The sequence below is a fragment of the Microcaecilia unicolor genome, chromosome 13 (genome assembly GCF_901765095.1).
Source record: "Microcaecilia unicolor chromosome 13, aMicUni1.1, whole genome shotgun sequence".
Lineage (NCBI taxonomy): Eukaryota > Metazoa > Chordata > Amphibia > Gymnophiona > Siphonopidae > Microcaecilia > Microcaecilia unicolor.
The window spans coordinates 8,330,527-8,352,664 of NC_044043.1; the positions used below are offsets into that span (position 1 = coordinate 8,330,527).

At 44.0% G+C, this 22,138-nt stretch overlaps 2 protein-coding genes across 2 annotated transcripts in view; one reads left to right on the plus strand and one right to left on the minus strand.

Annotated features, from left to right (window-relative positions):
• RNF43 (ring finger protein 43) overlaps window positions 1-4,534 on the plus strand; it is a 162,539-nt gene extending 158,005 nt beyond the window's left edge. Inside the window, exon 11 of the mRNA XM_030222590.1 lies at window positions 3,706-4,534. The gene's annotated coding sequence lies outside the window, so the exon portion shown is untranslated. The remainder of the gene's footprint in view (window positions 1-3,705) is intronic.
• Window positions 4,535-13,439: 8,905 nt separating this feature from the next.
• Window positions 13,440-22,138, minus strand: part of TMEM120A (transmembrane protein 120A) — an 81,683-nt gene continuing 72,984 nt past the window's right edge. The window contains exons 10-12 of the mRNA XM_030185631.1: window positions 17,901-17,965; window positions 14,337-14,405; window positions 13,440-14,172 (exon numbers count right to left, since the gene is read on the minus strand). Coding sequence (XP_030041491.1) covers window positions 14,059-14,172; window positions 14,337-14,405; window positions 17,901-17,965 — 248 coding nt within the window. The 3' untranslated portion in view covers window positions 13,440-14,058. The remainder of the gene's footprint in view (window positions 14,173-14,336; window positions 14,406-17,900; window positions 17,966-22,138) is intronic.

Below are 22,138 nucleotides of genomic sequence, written 5' to 3' on the forward strand. Positions count from 1 at the left end.
CCATACGCAGCAGAGCTTTAGAAGTGTTAACTCCCATTCTTTTTATTTTTTTTGTTCTCTCTCTCTCTCTCTCTTTCACACAGACTCTTGAATAAAAGATTCAATTACTCTCTCTTCTTTAACTTCCAAACAAAAATGATGTTTACTTACAGTTTCTTCAGATAACTATTTACATCATACTTGCAGTAGACATGGTAAAACTACTGAATACAAAATTCTGTCAGTTGGTTATCGTACAGCTTGAAGAGAGATTGCTAACACCATCTTATGCTGACACAGACTGACTCACTCTCAGAGCAACTAGTGTGACTCGGACACACCCACAAGACATTACACTATATCCAATGACATCATAGCTCATAGAATTGTTGACAGTTAATGCATGCAGCACTTGTCTTTCACATATTCCTACAGTTTTGTGGACTAGGATTGGAAGTGCATGCATACCTTTTTATTTTGGAAAGTAGGTCGTTTATTTTTAGATGTACCAGGACTAAAAAGAAGGTGCGGAAGTGTTCACGCACTTTTTCCTTTCACTTTCAAAATTCAAGTCCTTGAATAAAAATTATTTTTTGGGCTCTGCAGATACGAGGTCAGCTTGAAAATTAGCTTCAGGCTGTCCTTGCGCTTCTGCTGATAGACTCTCAGTATCTGCAGATGACGTCGGCTGTTCTTCGTTCCACCTATCCTATCCTAGGTTTTGATGGTCCCGCTGCCAGTGTACGCTTTTACTCTGCTTGAATCTGGCTATAACATCTTGTGAGCTCTGTATAAAATGCTTATTTCCAATCCAGTGTGAAAGAATCCCAAGATGGACGCTGCCTCTGCTAGAAATTTAGAGCATTTTCTGACCACTGTCTTAATATGACAGTGGCCTGCCCTAAGACCTCTTCAGTCACCTTCCTTTCCCCACCCCCAAGGTTTGTGCTGTATTAGGTTGATGCATGTTTTGCACGTTTCACTGCTGTAAGGCACATAACGTTCTGGTGTGTTCCAGCAGCTTTTTTACAAGTTCCGATTTAGCAAAGGAACGCTCCCTTGCGTCTACTTTCGAGATTTGCATTATTTTTTTAATCCGTTATTTAGCCTATCCTCCCGACAGTGCCCAGAACAGGTTACAGAATTACATGCATAATATAATAAAACAGTACAACATATAACCCAGGTTGCCAGGAATAAAGCCCACTGCACTAACCATTGGGCGGCTACTTCTCTCAGTCAGAGGTCTCTGCATTTCTGAGCTGCCAAAGAGAAGCAATTTTAAAGATATTTTGCAGACGATAGCATCGAATACTGACACAATTCCCTCCTACTCCCCCAGGTCCTTCCAGTAAAATAACTTTAATTCTGGTGACTATATGGCTAGAGGAGAAAGGCAACTTATAGCTATTGCCTACCCATGATCTAGCCCAGCTGGCACATAAATCTTTTCTAAAAACTTAATTTTCTGTCTCTACTTGTTCTTGGTTTTCTCTCTGACCTCACGTTCCTTCTTTTAAGAATTCTCTTCCAGTCTATCTCCCATGACATGATCTTTCCTCTATGTATATTTGTCTTTCCACAGCTTCTCTCAACTCATTTTCTTCTAACTCCCTCCTCCTCCACTTTTCACCCTTTTCTCACCTTCGTCTCTTCTCTCCACCATGACCCCCCCCCCCTTTACCTTACTCACTTTTTTCTCTACTCCTACACAGCTACTCTCCATCTCTTTCAGCTCCTCTTCTGTCTGCAATTGTGTCCCGTCTGCCTGCTCTTCTTCCTCTCTCCCCCCAGATCATGTCTCCTCCTGCCAGCAATCTTCCCCCCACACAGCTCATGCTCCCTCTGAGTTCCTCTGACCCTCATAGCCTGTGTGTACCAGTGTTGCCAGGTACTCGGCCCTGAAACCCGCCCAAAAGGTTCACACCCCCACCCCCGCCGTCATCAACCCCGCCTCTTCCGTCACCGGCCCCGCCCCCTCCATCACTGGCCCCGCCTCCTCCATCACCGGCCCCGCCCAAAACATCAGTAGCCCCGCGCAAACCGGCACGAAAAACCGCACAAAAACCACCGAAAACCCCCAAAAACCAGCCCAAAAGACCGCGACCCGCGGCGGGCAAAAATTTCCCGCCGCGGGTCGCAGAAAACCGCCCAATTGGCAACCTTGGTGTGTACTCCTGACCCACAGCTCCACTGTCAGTCCCTGTCCCCATCACCTAGCCTCGCTTCCCTTTCCAGTTCCTTTCCAGCATCTCAGAGCAACATTGTCTTTATTAAACCAGTAAGCCCTTTCCATTCCCTTCACCTTTCTTGCCCCCTTTATTCCTCTCCCAATACTTGCCTTTTTTTTTTTTTACCTTAACTGCTATAGGTAGTACTTTGGCAACATATGTAAAATTGTTGTCATGCCAATAAAGTTATCTGACTGCTTCTTTTGTCAATGTATCTGTCTGCTGCAGTTGCCTTCCCCATTGGCAGGTGCTAGGCTACAACAAGTTGCAACTCCCTCCTCCCCTGCAGACACCTCCAGCCAATAGCCTGCAGGGGGAGGCGGGAACAGTAGCTAGGATCAGTGTTGCCAGGTGGGCGGTTTTCCGCGACCCGCCACGGGAAATTTTTGCCCGCGGCGGGTTGCGGTTTTTTGGGCTGCTTTTTGGTCTTTTGGGCTGTTTTTTGGGCGTTTTTTTCGGCCGCGGGGGGCGGGGTTAGTGACGTTTTGGGCGGGGCCGATGACGGGGGAGGCGGGGCTGATGACGGTGGAGGCGGGGCCGATGACGGCGGGGCGGGGTTGATGACGGGGGCGGGGTTGATGACGACGGGGGCGGGGTGATGACGTGGGGGTGGGGGTGTCAGGGGCGGGGTTTGAGTTTGGGCGGGTTTTGGGCTGGATTTAGGCTGGTTTGGGTGGGAAAAAAATTTTCCACCTGGCAACCCTGGCTAGGATACAGAAGCATGCTTCCTGTGTTTTCCTGTAGCTCTGCAGCATGGAGCTTGCTTCCCCAGGTCTACAGGGAAAAATATTGGGGGTGCTCAGGAACCCACAGCACTGGTGCCTGTGCCCTAAGGACATAAGTACTGTATTTCTGCCCGTACTGTGGGATATACACAGGACTCACCCAGCTTGTCCTTAGTGATATGGAATTGTGAGCTAATCCTCTTACTGGTAGAAAAAGAGAATCATTAAATTACTGTACTGGCAAATTTGAGCTTTTCTGCACCAGCTCCAGTGTGTCTGATATGTTAGTGGTGGACCTGAGGGTGAGAATATACCCTTAAGGGAGGGTGTGTATGTGGTTGGATCATGTTGGTCATATCAGTCACCCATAATGCTTGGCTATCCTATGCTTACAGGTTACCCATGATTTTTAGCTATATGCTCGTTACCTATAATATTCGGTTATCCATGGCTGCCATTTATCCATGCATAGCTAGCCATGCCCACTTGTTACCTATAATGCTTAGCTATCCAAGTAAGGTTTGGATACGGACAATGTATATTTAATGTTTCCCATTAGAAATAATGGGGCCTATTAACAATGCATGCCAAACCTTAGGAGAAAGATCTCTGTGTCTGCCTGTTACCCATCATATATAATCATCTTTTCCTTCCAGTGGAATTCTGTAAACTGTTTCCATGTTAGCTATTTGTTTTGTGGAAATGCGAAGAGTTGACACTATTACCTGCATCCACTCTTCTTACATCATGATCTTTTCATTCACCTGCAGGCCTGGAGCATAGCGGCTCTCTCCTGTCGGAGGAAATCTGCTGCAGAAAGTCTCTCCTGGAAGTGCTTTCCAAACCACTGGGAGATACATTATTGTCCAGTATTAATGGATTCCTACGTGAGCTCCTTAGGTTCCCAGAAGGCAGTGCTCTGAGGGTCCGAGTGAAGAGGCCCTGCTTCTGAGTTTTTAAGAGAAAGCAGTCATTTTGTATGTGGAGCAGCAAGCATGAGTAAAACAAACATGGCTAATGGTACGCAGATAATCCCTCTCTTCTGATACCCGATTACTGGGACCTCTGCATTTTCCGTTGCCAGCTCTGGTCACGCAGTTTGGAAACTCTGTGCTACACGATACATTACAGTATTAATGCAGAAATCATAGCTCTGCTTCATCTCTAGGTTGCTTTATTGTTTCTTGGAAGCCCTGCTGCATTCTGAGACATGAACCTTCTCACAAACCTGATCCAATGATGGCACTGGTGAAGGGTTTTCGGGGAGATTAAATCCAAGAGAAGGGACCAATGAATAAACAAAGGGCAGTTTGTTGCTATAGCTTTAAACAAACCTACCAAGAGGTTCAAGATTGCATTAACCATTTAGATACCAGGCATTACCTTCCTGTCTTTTCAATTAATGTTCCCCCAATCTCCTTACACCACATTCCTGCTCATCTGTACTGTAACTGCCTGGTCCTCCTTGTGTGACTGTCCCTTACCCTGCGGTTCCATCACCTACTAACATTAAACCGGCACTGACTCTTCCTCACTACTTATTGGTGCCTACTCAGTGACTGCCGCCCCTCCCCCCCCCACTACACGTTCATTCTGCACCTGTCACCAGGGGCGTAGCTAGGTGGGGTCATGGGCCCCCGCAGATTTAGCCCTGGCCCACCTGCTTTCAACCCCCCCTGCCGCCGACCCTCCTCTATCATATTTGACCCCCGCCACTGCCAACCCTTACCCGCCGCCGCCGCCGTCAGGTACCTTTGCTGGTGGGGGTCCCCAACCCCCGCCAGCCGAAGTCCTCTTCAGCGCCGGTCTCTGGCACGTTGCTGATCTGGATTCTGTTTCTGTGAGTCCTGACGTCTTGCACGTAGGAATGTGTAGGACGTCAGGACTCACAGAAACCGAATCCAGATCAGTAAACACACCGGACTCAGAGACCGGCGCTGAAGGGGACTTCGGCTGACGGGGGTTGGAGACCCCCGCCAGCAAAGGTAGCTAGTGGGGGAGGGTTTGCAGCAGTGGGAGTGGGGGGTTGAAAGGGACGGAGGAGGGGCGCTGGGGGGGGGGCTAAAATGTGCCCCCTCACCTCGGGCTCTGGACCCCCTCCCACCGAAGTCTGGCTACACCCCTGCCTGTCGCCCTCATCGCCAGCAACTTTTTTCTCTTCTTGCAATGTGAATCATTGATAAGTTTATATTCAGTCGTCTTGTGAGGATTTTTTTTTACCAAAATGAGAAAAGTAATTTTTATATATGCAAAAAGTGTTGTATTTTATATATAAAATTGGAAAAAGACATTTCAATTTGGCAGTATGTTGTAAAATATATTTATTTACTAATATATTTATCCATGTATCAAGTTGACTTTGTGGTTTGTCTTGTGTAAAATCACTCAGTTATATGTCTACAGAAATAAATTATTTTGAAATAACACAGTGCTGGAAATGTTTAAAATTGTGCCTAGCATGTAAATGGGTTGCAGAAGAGATTCCTTCCCAAGGGCACTCATAGAGGTTTCTGTGGGGGTCCCAAGGACTTTGCAGAGGCAGATTATAAATAGTCCTCTGGGAACACGGGGAGCATAAGAGGTGGGTCCTACTGTGGATAATAAAAACCCTACTTAAAATGTATAACAACAGCTAGAACAAAGGTTTGTGTTACACAATAGAGAAGACCAATAATAAGTAGAGGGTACGGGAAGTGAGCTGAGCCCAGTGCGCCCCAGCGCAGTGCTTTTCAACGTGTGGTATTTGCATCATTAGGGATAAGCTTTGAGTTGAAATAATTGAATAAAATAACACATCTTCATTTTTCTGTCCATTATAAACATAGCTATGTGGAGTGATAATTATGTTCTGGATTTTGTCAGTATTTTGTTGTATTTATGTCTCACTAGGGTTACCTACTTTCTATTATATTTGATGTACTGTAATCTGCTGTGATGCTGTTAAAAAAAAAGGCAGAATATACATGAATGATGATGAAGCTCTGACAGGTGCTGTCTACTCTCTCTTGTCTGGCAGCTTCTCCTCTGCTTCTGTAACAAATGTGGTCTACTCACTCTGCTGCTGTGATAGGTGCTTTCTGTTCCTTCTCTGGCGGTAGCTCCTCCAAAGCCCCAGCAAAAACAAGAAGAGAGAAACTGACTAGTTAGATTTTCAGAGGGTAGCTGATCAAATTGTTGAAGCACCTTCTCCATAATGGCTGAGAAATATTTTTGTAATAATCCACTAGAGCAGTGGTTCTCAAACATGTCCTCTGAGATCACCAGCTGGTTGAGTTTTCAGGATATCCCTAATGAACGTGCATGAGAGAGATTTGCAAATAATGGAGATAGAATGTTTGTACGTTTGGGAAGCTCGCCAGGTGCCCTTGGTCTGGATTGGCCGCTGTCGTGGACAGGATGCTGGGCTCGATGGACCCTTGGTCTTTTCCCAGTGTGGCATTACTTATGTACTTATGTCCTCTACTTGGCTGACCTTTATTACATAGAGCAGTGATTTAACCTATTGTGATGTCATAGTGGCTCATTCCACCAATAAGAGCCAACCTCATTAGTGATGTCACAATGGCCTGATTGTATAGAATGTTTGTACGTTTGGGAAGCTCTCCAGGTGCCCTTGGCCTGGATTGGCCGCTGTTGTGGACAGGATGCTGGGCTTGATGGACCCTTGGTCTTTTCCCAGTGTGGCATTACTTATGTACTTACTTACGTAGTAAGCGTGCCATCAAAAACCCAACTGGCCCTAGGACAGGTTTGAGAATTGCTGCACTAGAGAATCTCAAGCAGGAGACAGCAAGTGAAACAAAATTTCAGTTTGTCAGCCTCCCTTGAAAGAAATATAATTCAGTACTAGTAGATAAAAAGTATGTCATTTGAGAATGTGTTCCAGTTTCACCAAAGACCAGCAACGAAATCAACCAGAGTAATGAAAGAGTATGTTTTGTTTTCAAACATAAGGAGTGTACTGTAAGGCCAGCGGCATTGTCAAGTCCAAATAGGATATATTCTTATAGTACTGGGCAGACTTCTACGATCTGTGGCCCAAATATGGCAAAACAGGGCAGACTGTTACAGTCTGTGTCCCAATTATGGAAAAGATAGATTTAGATGGTTTAGAGTGGGCTTTGACAGCAACTCTAGCTATTGGGAAGCAAGACCTGTGACGGGCAGACTTGTAATCTGTGACCCGAGAACAGCAGGGACAGATCAAGAACAAGTGTGCATTTTTTTGTGTCGTGTTTATATCACATGCTATGGGCATAATAGCCAACTTTTCAAAATTATTGGGGGTGCTAAGCCCAATGGAAATAACCTTTCCCTGGACACATACAAGGAATTTTCTCAATATTGGGGGTGCTCAAGCACCCGCAGAGTTGGCTCCTATGGCTATGGGTGTATCTCAGGGGGAGGGGAGACACCTTAAGGTTGGTAAAGAGTAAAATGTTGCCAGTTTGCAATATCGTTGGATTGCTGGAAGTTTTGGCAACGAATGTGACTATACTGCAACCAAAACCACTCTTCCGTGATTGTGTGACTGCCCTATTTGTGATGCCAGTATTTGATCATGACAGAGTGTAACCTGTATAGAGTTTCCTTTGGACATCTTATTGGGCAGACTAGATGCATAATGTGGGTCTGTATCTGCCGTCATATACTATGTCACTATCCTGCTTATAATCAAATGAGAAAAACGCCCAAGTTCCGACCTAAATCGGGAGATGGGCGTTTATCTCACAAAAACGAATAACACGGTATAATCGAAAGCCGAACTTGGACGTTTTCAACTGCACTCCATCGCGGAAGCGGACAAAGTTGACGGGGGCGTGTCAGAGGCGTGGTGAAGGCGGGACTGGGGCATGGTTATCACCCGAACAGAGATGGGCGCCTTTCGCCGATAATGGAAAAAAAGTATGCGTTTGTAGCTAGAATTTACCCCATCTTTTCCCATCTCTTTCCTATTTTTTTTTTTAAGTTGTTGTAGTACTCATGCTGATACCCAAATCTAACTAGGGTTACGCAGCGCTGTACAATTTAACAAAGAGAGACAGTCCCTGCTCAAAGAGCTTACAATCTAATAGACAAGTGAACGGTCGGTCCGATAGGGGCAGTCAAATTGGGGCAGTCTGGATTCACTGAACGGTAAGGGTAACTATCTGGATCTGTATCTTACCTTTAATTTTAGGCCCATTGCTAGTATCCCCATGCTTACCAAATTGATAGGAGACTTTAGTTGGTAACCAATTAGCCTAGTTAATTGAATCAAACTCCTGTTTATATCTATCTCAATTTGGTTTTCGAGATCAGCACAGTACTGAATTTTTACTACTGGCATTGACAACAGTAGTTCACAATCATTTGTGTAGGGGACAACAATTGCTTCTGTTACAGTGTGATATGTCTGCCGCATTTGACTCAGTAGATCATGAGTTATTGCTGATGAAGCTAAGTGAATTTGGTCAGATGGGCCTAGTTTGGAATTGGTTTAGAGAATTTTTGGGTAATCACTCCTATAAGGTTTGGAAAGGCGGAGTTCTTTCTAAAGATTGGCATTCAGATTGTGGGGTGCCTCAGGACTCTTCTTTTTCTCCCATATTAGAGGTTCTTTAGGTCTTATTTCCTTTGCTGGTGGTATATTTTCATTTGCAGACAATATTCTGATGTTGGTACCAACCTGCTCGTCCTTGGAAGATACTTTTACCAGAGTCTCAGATTGTGTTGATAAAATTCAGTATTGGGCTTTGAAAAATATACTTCAATTGAATTCTGCTAAAACTAAGGTTCCTCTAGTTTACCAACTCTCTTTTGACCATTCCTGATTTGATACCATTGGTAGGTGGTAAATGTTTAAAGGCAGAGAGTTGAAAGTCCTAGAAGTGATACTTGATTCCTCACTCACTTATATATCTCAAGATTAAATGGAGATGTACCTTCTATCTGAGACAACTGAGCTTGCTTAGGTTTTTTTGAGTCACACTTTACAGTATTGGTTCAAATGTTAGTGTTGTCTCATCTTGATTATTGCAATTCTTTGTATATATTGGGTTAAATGCTAAATTTATGTATAAATTGCAGTTAATCCAGATTACTGTGGTGTGTTCAATTTTTTGTTTGAAAAAAGTTGATAGTGTCTCCGTATTTTGAAAGACTTCACTGGCTTCCAATTAATGCATACATTGCTTTTCAATCTGTTTGCATAATATTTCAGGTCTTGTATGGTAATACTTTTGAATTGCTTATCCAAATGTTCCCTGATCTTTATTTTTCTTCATCAAGATGGTGTGATTACTTTTTGCTGAAATTTCCTGCATTTAATGGCATTCGACTGGTGAATTTACTAAACCTCCCCACTGAGGCAGGATCAAAACAGGGGATCCCTCTGTTGGGCCATCTGAGATGGGTGGCCACCCTCTGGGACTGTAGTTCTCAAGTCAACTCTCGCCTGGATTGGATTTCAGCTGTTTTGTTCCAGGGGTAGAAGCTAAGTGACTTTTGGTTCTACATTTATGTGGTGCACCCATTTCATTTAAACTTGTGCTATATAGTTTTTCCAGTTCTTTGTATATTCTATGGGTAGTGATCTTTACCATTGAATTGTATCCGCCGTTTTTTTTGCCAGTGTTTTCTCCTTCACAGAGTTTTTCATACTGTGGTTGGTTTCGGAGGTTGGTAGGAAATCCATGATGATGAATCCGTTAAAGGGTAGATCAGCTCTGTAGGCACCCTGGATCTTGAGGTTTCATTTAGTTAAATATAGCTCATGGCAAGCCTCTTACCCATTAGAATATTGTGAGAGCGTGTTCATTTATTCAGTTTCTACTATTGCTGCTCTCCAGCTCTTTAGGTTTATATTTTGAATATTCGACTGAAGCGCCATTTTGAGGCTTTGCTCTCGTTGGGTTCTATTTGGAATGCTCTTGCCATGCAAATTCGTTTGGAGATGAATTCTACGCAGCTACCAAAACACTTAAAACTTTTTGTTATATGCAATTTTTTGTAATTCCTCGTTTTGTTAACCACCTTGAACCTCCCGCTGGGACTAGTGCAGTCTATAAGTCTCTGATTTTCCCTGCACATGGCTCATTCTTCCATTCCGCTAATCTCATAGAATTGGACCAGGGTTTCTCTGCTCACCAACCCTCGGAGTTCTCCATTCTCACCGCTTTGACATGGTTTATGATTGGCTTGAGTCTCTTGCACTTCAGGTTTCAGATCTTTAGGGGTCGTGGGTTGGTGGAATCCAATGTTGATGCTCATACCATCTTCTTTTCTTTTTTTTTAATCCGGGGTGCCTTTTTTGGCTCCCCTTTAGCTTCTTTTTGGGTTTCTTTCTATTCTTGATGGTCCACAGTACTCATTTTTGAGTGGATTGTTTCTTTCATGCCTTGCATGCAGTCTGGGTTCCTTCTTCCTTGAGAAGTCACTTTTCCTTATATATGTTATACTCTCTGGATCTTTCATCCTACCCTATTGGGGACACTGCCTTGCTACAACCTGTTTGTCTGAACTGGTCTGGATGCAAAGGAAGGAAAAATTACATTGTACCTGATTAATTTTCTTTCCTTTATTCTTACCAGACCAATCCAGAGCCCCTCCCTATCTCATTTCTCCATAGGCGATGTGTGTCTCTAAAGAGCATTATGCAGTGTCCCATTTCAGTGCCTTGTATGTCACACTTCTCCTGACTCAATACAATACCAGTATAACTGGCCTTTGGCTGTTCAATGCTTAATGTTTTTCTCTATGTATGTTATGGCTATACAAAATACTGAACATTCTATGGCTGCACGATACCCTCAAGGAGCGATTTACTTGGGCCTAGATTTTCTCTGTCTCCATCCGCTGGTAGATGGACACAACCCATTCATCTGGACTGGTCGGGTAGGACTAAAGGAAAGAAAATTATCAAGGAAGACATAATTTTTCCATTCAGCTACCAATAAAGAAGTGGCTTTTGGCGCCCTTCATTTCATAGAGCTAGAAGGCTCTGTCCCAACAATAGTATGGCCCGAGGAGGTCAATGCCAGTTTCATTTTCAGGCTATACTTCACAGTATGTATGAAGTAAGTTTGTATACACCAGGTTTTGGCATGGTGAATTTCATGAAAACTCAATGGGCCATCCTCAAGCACAGGTTTAGAAAGTCCCGATACAGGTACCTACTCCTCAGTGTATCCCCATGTGCATTGGTCTGGGGAGCCTCCAGCCCAAAGCAATAAGTTATACCAGTTTTCAAAGAGCAAGTAAGCACCTACCAGTACTTTTGCTGTGAAAATTACCCACTGCAACTATAGCCAAACCTTTGAGAAATGTGCATACAGGGTGAGGCAAAAAAAAAAAAAATAGTAACCTCTAGCGTTGTTTGCTGTTTTCTCAGCAACCACCTGGAATTTCAAAATGAAATTTTACAGCGTTATTTGGTGTTACTATCTACTGTTATGTGAGTGAAATCTTTAAACATGGCAAAGTTACAGACTAAAATGTTTGAACTGTAAAACTACCAGTTTACTATTAATGATGTCATAGTCGCAGACACGTGTCTGGAAAGCAATGTTGGAGCTCCATCCAAAGCCGCAAACATTTGCTGAAGTCAAGGACAGTGGCGTCACGAGGGCAGCTGACACCCGGGGCGGGTCGCCGCTGCGCACCCCCCCCCCCGGGTGCAGCGCAACGCACCCCCCCCCCCCCCCCCGCGAGAACATACCTGGAAGGCGGTGAGGGGCGGGTGGGAAGGCCAATCCGCCGAGAGCACGCCGCTGGGGGGGGGGGGGTGTCGGCGCCTCGCTGGTTCCTTGCTCTCTCTGCCCTGGAACAGGAAGTAACCTGTTCTGGGGCAGAGCAAGGAACCAGCGAGGCGCCGACACCCCCCAGCGGCGTGCACCCGGGGCGGACCACCCCCCCCCCCCTTCCTACGCCACTGGTCAAGGAAGCCCTGCAGATGAATCTGGTACAGCCTGCTACAAGGACTGAACGACAAGGTTGTTAAGAATTTCCCAAAGCGACTGAAGGTCTGTGTTAAAGATGGGGTGGACAGTTTGAGCATTCACAGTGACTTTGAACGTTTTTAATGTGCAAAAATCACTAGGCAGTAATGCTAAACTGTCAGTAATATCAACGTAGCTTAAGATAATTGAATGTTGTTTAATAGTAAATGATGACTAAGTAAAATTTTTTGTTGAAATTCAAAGTGATTGCTGAGAAATGGCAAAGAAGTTTGTTTTTTTTCTGCCTCACCCTATACATGCTTTTAAAGACAAACATTGTACACAAGTGCAAACTCTGTCCCCAGGGATACCACTGTGCGGGTAGAAGTAGGCATGTAATGTAATTTTTACTCACATATACACCAGACAATTCTCTGAGCCAGTAAATGTATTTTAAACATTTCCTGTGTCTACAGGATAAAAGTGTGTACCTCAGGCCTTGAGGGTGAGAGTAAGATCTATTTTGGAGTTATCATACCAAATGTGTGGGTGGGGGGGGGGGGACATTTCAAAGTCAAGAGTAGCATAATAATGGTAAATGAATCTCTGTTCAGCTACTGGCTACGGTTATGCACGTACCAGTACCAATAGCTATAAGAGCCATAATCAGACTATCCACACTGGTGAAAATACCACAGGTCTTTCATACACACAAGGTTTCTACCAACAAGCAAAGCAAAATTCCACACAATTTTGCTCTGATAAATGGCATGAGTACAGAACAGTATGAAAGAATGGCACTTCCAAAAACATGATGGAATCCAAGATATGTAGAATCTTGCTACGTTTGGTGATAATTATGAGTAGTATTTGTCCTGTATATCGAATCTTGCATTATTTTCCTTAATCTACTTGGGTTTTTTTTTTGTGTGTGTTTGTGTTGGGGGTTTTTTTTTAACTTATTTTCTTCCATGCATCTGCAGAAATCAGCTATAACATTACTTCTATAGGACAGTGGGTTAGAGCAGTGGGCTGAGAACCAGGGAAGCCCAGTTCAAATCCCACTGCAGCTCCTGGTGATCTTGTGCAAGTCACTTAACCTTCTGTTGCCTCAGGTACAAACTCAAACTGTGAGTCCTCCAGGGATAAGCAAATGTAACACTCTTGAGCTACAGCTAAAACAAGTATGATCTAAAGCCAAACCCCCCTCATGTTAAAAGCACCCTACTCTATTTACCTATGCAAGATGGCCTACGGCCCTAGCTTGGTGAAGTATCCCAACTTTCCCCTTCCCACAGCTTAGGCATCCAGTTTGGCCATTACTCGTCACAAAACCACCAGTTCATACAAAACCTTCACAGCCCTCCCCTCCACCTGGTCATTGATTTTATTCCTTCTCCCTCCTCCAGCCCAGTTCACGCTATACCCCCTCCCAGTAAATTACTTTTCAGATGCAATCAACTGCCTTCTGACAGATGAGGGAATGACACAAGCCCATAGCCCTCTTCTACTCCAAACACCACCTTTCTACTGCAGCCTTCACGAATACAGGTATTAAAAAGATAACCCACAGGTACACCACACTTAAAGGGCACATGCTTTACTTATGGTAGCACAGGGTGGACACTGGCTTCTCACACTTGAGCCACAATCAGAGAAAAAGGCATTCCCTCTGCTACAGTGCCCTCCCTTACACCACTCCCCTTACTATCTCATTGAGATTCAGAGGTATACTAGGAATGTCCCTGGAGCCCTTGGTGCATGGCACTGCTAGACCAGGTTCTCAGCTTTGGTCACAGACTTCCCCTCACCTTCAGTCACTGAAGCAAGCGAAACTCTGAGGCCAGAAACCATAGCTGAAGGTGAGGCATGAATTCCAGTACAATGTTGCACTAACAGAAGAGTCTTTTAGAACTGCTTGTGGACAAGAACAGATAGCTCTTAGTAAATACGGGAACACAAAAGTCTAGCAGTATGACATTCTGGATAGTGAAGTTCAACCACTTCACCGATACCAAAAGCAGATTTGTGAGCATTGGCAAAAGGTTCCTTAGCCAATGGGACCAGTCTGGGTTATCTTATTTTGGTAAGTTGCAGTACAGAAGAGTGTTGGGAGGAGCAGGCGATGTGAAGCCCTGGGAAGGTGGCTCATTTAACCAGGCACAGGGAGAGAGGAGTGTGGGGCAGTCTTTTCTTTCTCATATGTTACTCGTTCTTTTTGCTCTCAGTCTCAGTTTGGAACTTCTGGTGGACGACCCTCAGCGTGGTGAAGAAATTTCCCAGAAAGTGCAAGAGGAAGGTGATGCTACACATGATCACCTGCAGGGAAAGAAGAGAAAGGGCAATTTAGTGTTAGCTCTAAAACTTGAACAGATCACACACAATGCTGGGTGAACCCTGATAGGTTCAAAGGCCAGCTCTATTCACTCTCTCCCAGTAACTCTGCCACTGAGCCATGAGGGCCCTGGGCCCCGGTTTATTACCTGCCACTCTCTGCACTGTGGGTGTCTGGCCAGATGAAATAGTGTAAGTGCATTGAATAGCTGCCAGAACTGGAAAAGAAACAAACAGGTCATTAGGTCATATGTCTGTCTTCGGGACATGCCTCACTGCACCCGTGTCTTGTGGCCCCTCAACTGTAACAAGGACTTCCGGTGGGGGCAGGAGGCAGCAAGCACCAGCTTAAAAGCATTGCAATTCCACTCATGTTCTTACAGCTTTTATCATCTGTTTCTTATCTATTGCATCAGATTTTTTTCTCCTATACACAGGCTGAAGAGGTGACCCAAGGCACCACCATTCTTTGGCCTGGAAAGAGACAGAAGAATAGCCGCACTGGGTCAGATCAATGGTCCATCTAGCCCAGTATCCTGCTTCCAACAATGGTGAATCCAGGTCACAAGTACCTGGCAGAAACCCAATTAGTTGCCATATTCCATGCTATCAATCCCGGGACAAGCAATCAACCACCATCACCTTCCCTTCCCTCCCCACCTTGGGCCTGAGTGGGTGGCTTCGAAGCTTTAAGAAAAAAAACTTTCTGATTATAGAGTGACTAGACAGGTTTATAATGAAACACCTAGAAATTCACTTTAGCTTCAGGATTGGCTGATACTTTATAGGGTAAAAGATTCCTGGGATTGATTTACATACACTGCCTCCTTGGTATGCAAATCCATCTCATGCATAATCATTTTGGATATCCTAAAAAGCTGACTAGCTCGGATGCCCCCAGGACAGGTTTGGAAACCCCTAGGATAGTGACGTCTATAAACTAATCTGGCTCAATGGTCAAACTGTATCCTGTTGGGTTTCTAGGCTGAGATCCAGTATCATGGCCCTTAATTTGCAGCTACTCAGGATGTTTCCCTTATTTTATAACCTGTAACAACTTTCTTAGTCCCGTAATCACAGACAGCGCCAGAGCTCCGTACAGAACTTACTCCAGTACACGTATGTAAACATGTACATGCCTACTTATTCAAACCGAGTGTAATAGTCTCATGAGGGATATATTGAAAATCCAAAGGGCTTGGGGAGAAAGATGCTTGAGAACCACTGCCTTAGAGAATGCCAGGCCAGAGCAGCAACCATGTAAACCATCGAGCCACAGGCAGCCCCACTGAAACAGGCTGTTGTGTCCCACACTTCTGGAAACTAACAAGAAGGTATCTTAACTATTTGCATTTCAGGCTGCTAGGCTATGTAAGTTCTTACCATTTAATTTAACATTTCTTCCATTTTTAAGAAGTGCTTAAAGACGTAAGTATGTGATTAAGAAGTAATTACTGCAGATACATTATAGTTGTGTTCTGTGGGAAATGTATCAATGATTGTTAGATTAATATTTATGGTAATTTTGTACTTTATATTGTTACATCCTAGACAGGGGTGTGCTGGTAAATTTTTAACAACAGGCTCTTTCGCCTGACGTAGCCAGCTCTGCAGTTGGAAGGGCCAAGGGTGGCCGGGGTGGGGGAGGGGGGAGCAACACTTGCCTCTCTCTCCTCCCTCCCTTCGTGCAGGCACACTAGGCATACCTTTGCTGGCAGCCAAGAAATGGACTGCCACCACTCCCAACGTCTTGCTCTGAGCAGCATGCTGGAACTTCTCTCACATGCTGGAGAAGTCCCAGCCTGCTGCTCAGAGCTGGAAACAAAGCACGGGGAGCAGCAGCAGTCTATTTACTTGGCTGGCAGGGCTCAGCATCCCCACCAGCAAAGTAAAAGAGAATTCAGCAAGGGGCCCAAGCCCACATTTTGGGAACCAGTTGTTAAAGTAGCCATGGAGGGCCCTTCTTTAACAACCGGCTCCCAAAATTCTTAAGAACTTAACAACCGGCTCTTGCGAGCCTGTGAGAGCCTGCTCCAGCACACCACTGATCCTAGATTTACTGTGATCTAGTATCCTGTTGTAATCCACTATGAACTATGTGAATGGTATTAGCAGGCTATAAAAGAACTGTAAAGTAGAGAGCTGCACAGCTTCCGTCCCCGTGGAAATCCCGCGGGGACGGAGGCAGTTCCTGCGGGGTTCCCGCGGGGACGGAGGCAGTTCTGTGGGCTTCCCGCGGAAGTGTAAGCTGCACCTGCACCAGCCTCTCATCTACCGAATACCAATTTATTTGAGTGCTGTCTCCTCCTCCTCTTCTTCCTTGCTTTAAATGTGGATAGTCTTCCATTAAGGAGGTGGTAGAGTCACAAATGATGACAGAGATCCTCTGTGTTCATCCCACGCCTTTTTGAATTCTAATTAGAAAATGGAAGTTATATAAAAGCTAACCTTAAATGGCTGCATGTGTGTGGATATGTCAAGTGACACTTAGATGGCGACTCTGGCTGTGATGAACTAGAGCTGATACCTGGCAGACTTGTATGGTCTGTGTCTCATACATGGCAATCTGGTGTAGGATGGGCTGGAAAGGGCTTAGACAGCAACTTCAGTGGCTGGAACATGAGGACAGTGCTGGACAGACTTTTACGGTCTGTGTCCCACAAATGAGAACATGAATAGGCTGGAGTGGGCTTCGATGGCAACTCCAGTAGTTGGAACATAAGGATAGGGCCAGATAGACTCCTGTGGTCTTTGTTCCAGAAACACGAAAGAAAGACCATAATCAAGTATATAATATCACACTCGTTGATTTAATGATGAATTGATCATGAGTGTGACTATTGGGCAGAGTGGATGGACCGTTCAGGTCTATTTGCTGTCACTTACTATTACTATTAATCCTCTTTGCTCCCAGGCTGGTGCACAGACCTCAGCTCTGACACAGGCACGAGAATCAGATGTCACCTGACCTACTGGTGCGTGCATGTGGCGACCTCTCAGCACACACTGCCAGTGAATCAGAGACAAATCTTACATGTGCGCACCAGAGTATTCCAAGTTCCAACTTCCGTTCCTTCCTTGCCTACAGTGCTGTGGCTCAAATCCAGAAAGGGAGCTGACTGGAACTTTCTTTTATGTACTATTAAATTCTTATGTGGATGGGTTAAATTCTTGCGGGGATGGGTGGGGACGGGTTGGGATGGTTTAAATTTTTGCGGGGATGGGTAAGATTCCAGCAGGGACGGGCGGGGATGGGTAGGATTTCTGTCCCCGTGCAACTCTCTACTTTAAAGCCTTTTTTTACATCATGTTCTAGGTTTAAGACCCCTTTTCAGAAAAAGTCCTGAAAGCACTAAACCCTTCAAAATGCTCCGGGGCACCTCTTCAAAACCAATCTTCCCTGTGGTGTGTGAGCTGCTTTAATAACTGTACCAAATGCCTCTATAGCTACAGTGTTCGTGAAACGCTGCAGAGGTATAAAGAGGGAATTTGAGGTAGGTGATGGAAATCATTGCCCCCTACAGTGTGTTACATTACATTTCATTCTAAGGGCAATGCTCCGTCTGATGTTTGCGCTGGGTAGACGCAGGCCCCTTCACCATCCTGAACCCCAAGTTTCCAAGGAAGCTTTTCAAATTTCTTTTTTCAGTCATATTCTTGCCTCCTCCAACACTCCATCCATTTCATCCCAGCAGATCTAAAAAGTTACGCACCTGTCCAAAGAAGAGGAAAGGCAGCAGGAAAGTGAGACCCCGCCACATCCAGGATTGAAAGCCCTCTGCAAAAGAGCATAGAATAAATATTGTCAGCAAGTCACCAGAGAAACACACCCACACTGGCATGACTGACGCAGCTCTGCACACACACAAACTTCAGCTCCTCATCTCCATGTGTTGCACTTTTCACTTCAGAATATTTTTCATTTTAGTTCCATTGCTCTTCTCCATCCACTTCTGTCTGTATTTCTCTCTTCTGTTCTATATTTCAGTTCTTTCCCATATGTTTCTTTTTCCCTCATTTTGCTGTAGCCTGGATATCATTTATTTATTTTAATAGTTAAAGTATTTATATACTGCCTAGATCTAAGCGATTTACAATTTTATTTGCAGGTACTGGCACTATCTCTAATGGGCTCACAATCTAGTATTATACTGTACCTGGAACAACAAAGGGTTAAGTGACTTGCCCAGGGTCACATGGAGCTGCAGAGCGAATTGAACCTGGTTCCCCGAGATTTCAACCCACCATTTATTTTTATGTCCTGACTCCAATCTCACGTTATAGCTGAGAGAAGGAATTTGTTCCTGGATTGATGAGTTATAAATGGTTGAAACATATAAAAACCAAAGGTGTTCTTCAGAATTCAAATCAAGTTCAATGTATCTAAATGAGTTAAGTTTGTACATTCCATGACAGTAATAAATGTTGGGTATAATCTTACATAAGTATTGCCATACTGGGAAAGACCAAAGGTCCATCGAGCCCAGCATCCTCTTTCTAACAGTGGCCAATCCAGGTCACAGAAACCCAGCAAGATCCCAAAAATGTACAAAACATTTTATACAGCTTATCCCAGAAATAGTGGATTTTCCCCAAGTCCATTTAATAATGGTCTATGGACTTTTCCTTTATGAAGCCATCCAAACCTTTTTTAAACTCCACTAAGCTAACCGCCTTTACCACATTCTCTGGCAATGAATTCCAGAGTTTAATTACACGTTGAGTGAAGAAAAGGTTTCTCTGATTCGTTTTAAATTTACTACATTGTAGCTTCATCGCATGCCCCCTAGTCCTAGTATTTTTGGAAAGTGTGAACAGACGCTTCACATCTACCTGTTCAACTCCACTCATTATTTTATAGACCTCTATCATCATATCTCCCCTCAGCCGTCTTTTCTCCAAGCTGAAGAGCCCTAGCTGCTTTAGCCTTAGTCTGACTGTTGGTAAACCCTTTTTGTGTACCCTCTATAGTCAAAAACAGGGCATAATATTAGCAGTACACTACTGCCTTTTTATCTTCAGGAGTCCGCTTAGTTGTATGATCAATGTGGTAACTATCCACATAAATATATGGTTATCTAGAAATTCTTGCTGTTGTCTATTCAAATGTTTTATTGCATATTGTTCTGACAATTTAAAGTAGCATTTATTTACCACATTTTTGAAGGAATTCACTCAAGGCAGTGTATAGTAAGAATAGATCAAACATGAACAGGAGGCAATTAGAGCAGTAAAAATATTCAAATAACAATACAAGGTATGGCATAGTATACTACTTATGTGCTTCAAAATTAGATCCGATTCACGATACCTTCGTTCTGGAACTATACACAATGTGAATCACTCATCTTTAATACATGTTGTGAAGAGCAAAGAAACTACAAGCCCCAGAAGGCAGTGCAGCACCAGCGCGATTCAGAACCAAGGAACTACAAAGCCCAGAAGGCAGGGCAACGTCAGAGAAGCCAGGCGCTCAGAAACTACAAGCCCCAGAAGGCAGTGCAGCACCAGCAGACAGATCAGGTGAAGGGAGAAGAATCTATGCAAGGGAGGGAGGAGCCGGGGTGTGATTGGGAGATGGAATCAGATGGGGGAAGGGAGGAGCCCCTGGACAGAGAGGAAGGGGAGGAGAGAATGGAACTGGAGGAGGAGAAAGGAGGGGAGAATGAGGGGGAAATGGAAGTGATGGTGGAGGGCTCTTAAAGTGAGTTATGAACTGAACTGGAGAGGGTGAATGAAGACTTGGTGAATTGACCCGGTGGGTGGATGTCAGGTGGTTTTGTGCTGACAAATGAGGGAGGTGGGTCATTAGGTCTAAGAGTGAGAAAGTGACTTGGACCATATTGCCATTGAATTTCATTTCTAAGAGGAACTGTGTTTGAAGGCAATGCTAAACTAAACTGTGTTTGAAAGCAGTGCTAAAACTGAATTGAGGAGGAAAACATTGCTAACTGAACTGAATTGTGAGCAGTGCTCATTAGCTGTGGGAAAGAGCAGTGCTACTAAGTACTGGATTAGAAGCAGTGCTGGAGAAAACCAAAGTGAACGGTGTGGAAAGCAGGGCCAAGCTGAACTGGATTGCAAGCAGGGCTCCAATGAACTGGGTTTAAAAGTGGAGCTACACTGAGGAGAGGGAAAGGCCTGTGAAGCCTTAAAGCAGAGTAAATGTACTCAGGAGATAATAAAGCACTTCTGGTGATTTGCCTGTTGTCCGGAGACCTTGACTGCAGACTGTCGACTCGGGAGTGAAGGGCGTGCTTGGTCAAGAAAGGAAGAGACTGAGAAAGAGTGGTGCGGATCTGGCGGCTGAGCGTGACAACGTGCATATACGCAGTGGTTGTGAGTGTGCAAAAGTGATTCACATTGTGTATCGTATACCACTTACAATGTCAACACAATATGTAATAGAACATTATAATTGATCATGAAGGGTAAAGCAAAGCTGTAACATATAGATAGGTAAGAAAGTACGAGGAATTAGAAAGAATGGTGACCAATTTAAAGAAAGTTGCACATGAGGTCAGAGAGATGGTTGAATATTATCTCAGCTAGGGTAGGAGTGACTAAACATGTCCTGCAGCGTGTGCGTGTAACTAACAAGTTAATTACTTCTTCGATTAAAGGCCTGGTTGAAGAGCCAAGCTTTCACCTGCTTCCTGAAGTACAGATAGTCTTGTGTTAAGCTGAGCCTTTCAAATTATGTATCGTTATTTTAATAGTTTTACTGCTGTAATTGTCTGTTGTCTATGTTCAACTTATTCTTGCTGCACACCGCCTTGGGTGAATTGTTTCCAAAAGGCGGTATATAAATCCATCCTGTTAGAATATCAATGAAATGCTTTGATGTCCCCATGCATACCCCCACCCTCCCACTCTGTCAGACTGTCAAAGTAATGCTTTGATGTTTCTCTTAAATATACTATCTGCTACCACATTTGCTTATTTCCAATCTGACGAAGAAAGGCAACCTTCGAAAGCTAATCAAGAAATGTATTAAGTTATGTCCAATAAAAAAAGGTATCATCTTATTTTCTTTTCCATTTTTTATTTTGTTTGATTTCTATTGATAACCTTTAAGAGTGGACTAACACGGCTACCACACCTCTCTACATGTAGAACCCCAAAGAATAGCAAGATTCCGGAATGCTAAAGAGTGACAAGATTCCACAGCAGAATCTCAAAGAGTAGCAACGTTCCATGTAGAACCCGATCTGACGAAGAAGGGCAACCTTTGAACGCTAATCAAGAAATGTATTAAGTTATGTCCAATAAAAAAGGTATCATCTTATTTTCTTTTCCATGTTTTATTTTGTTTGATTTCTATTGATAACCTTTAAGAGTGGACTAACACGGCTACCACGCCTCTCTACATGTAGAACCCCAAAGAATAGCAAGATTCCGGAATGCTAAAGAGTGACAAGATTCCACAGCAGAATCTCAAAGAGTAGCAACGTTCCATGTAGAACCTGATCTGACGAAGAAGGGCAACCTTCGAAAGCTAATCAAGAAATGTATTAAGTTATGTCCAATAAAAAAGGTATCATCTTATTTTCTTTTCCATGTTTTATTTTGTTTGATTTCTATTGATAACCTTTAAGAGTGGACTAACACGGCTACCGCACCTCTCTACATGTAGAACCCCAAAGAATAGCAAGATTCCGGAATGCTAAAGAGTGACAAGATTCCACAGCAGAATCTCAAAGAGTAGCAACGTTCCATGTAGAACCCGATCTGACGAAGAAGGGCAACCTTCGAAAGCTAATCAAGAAATGTATTAAGTTATGTCCAATAAAAAAGGTATCATCTTATTTTCTTTTCCATGTTTTATTTTGTTTGATTTCTATTGATAACCTTTAAGAGTGGACTAACACGGCTACCACACCTCTCTACATGTAGAACCCCAAAGAATAGCAAGATTCCGGAATGCTAAAGAGTGACAAGATTCCACAGC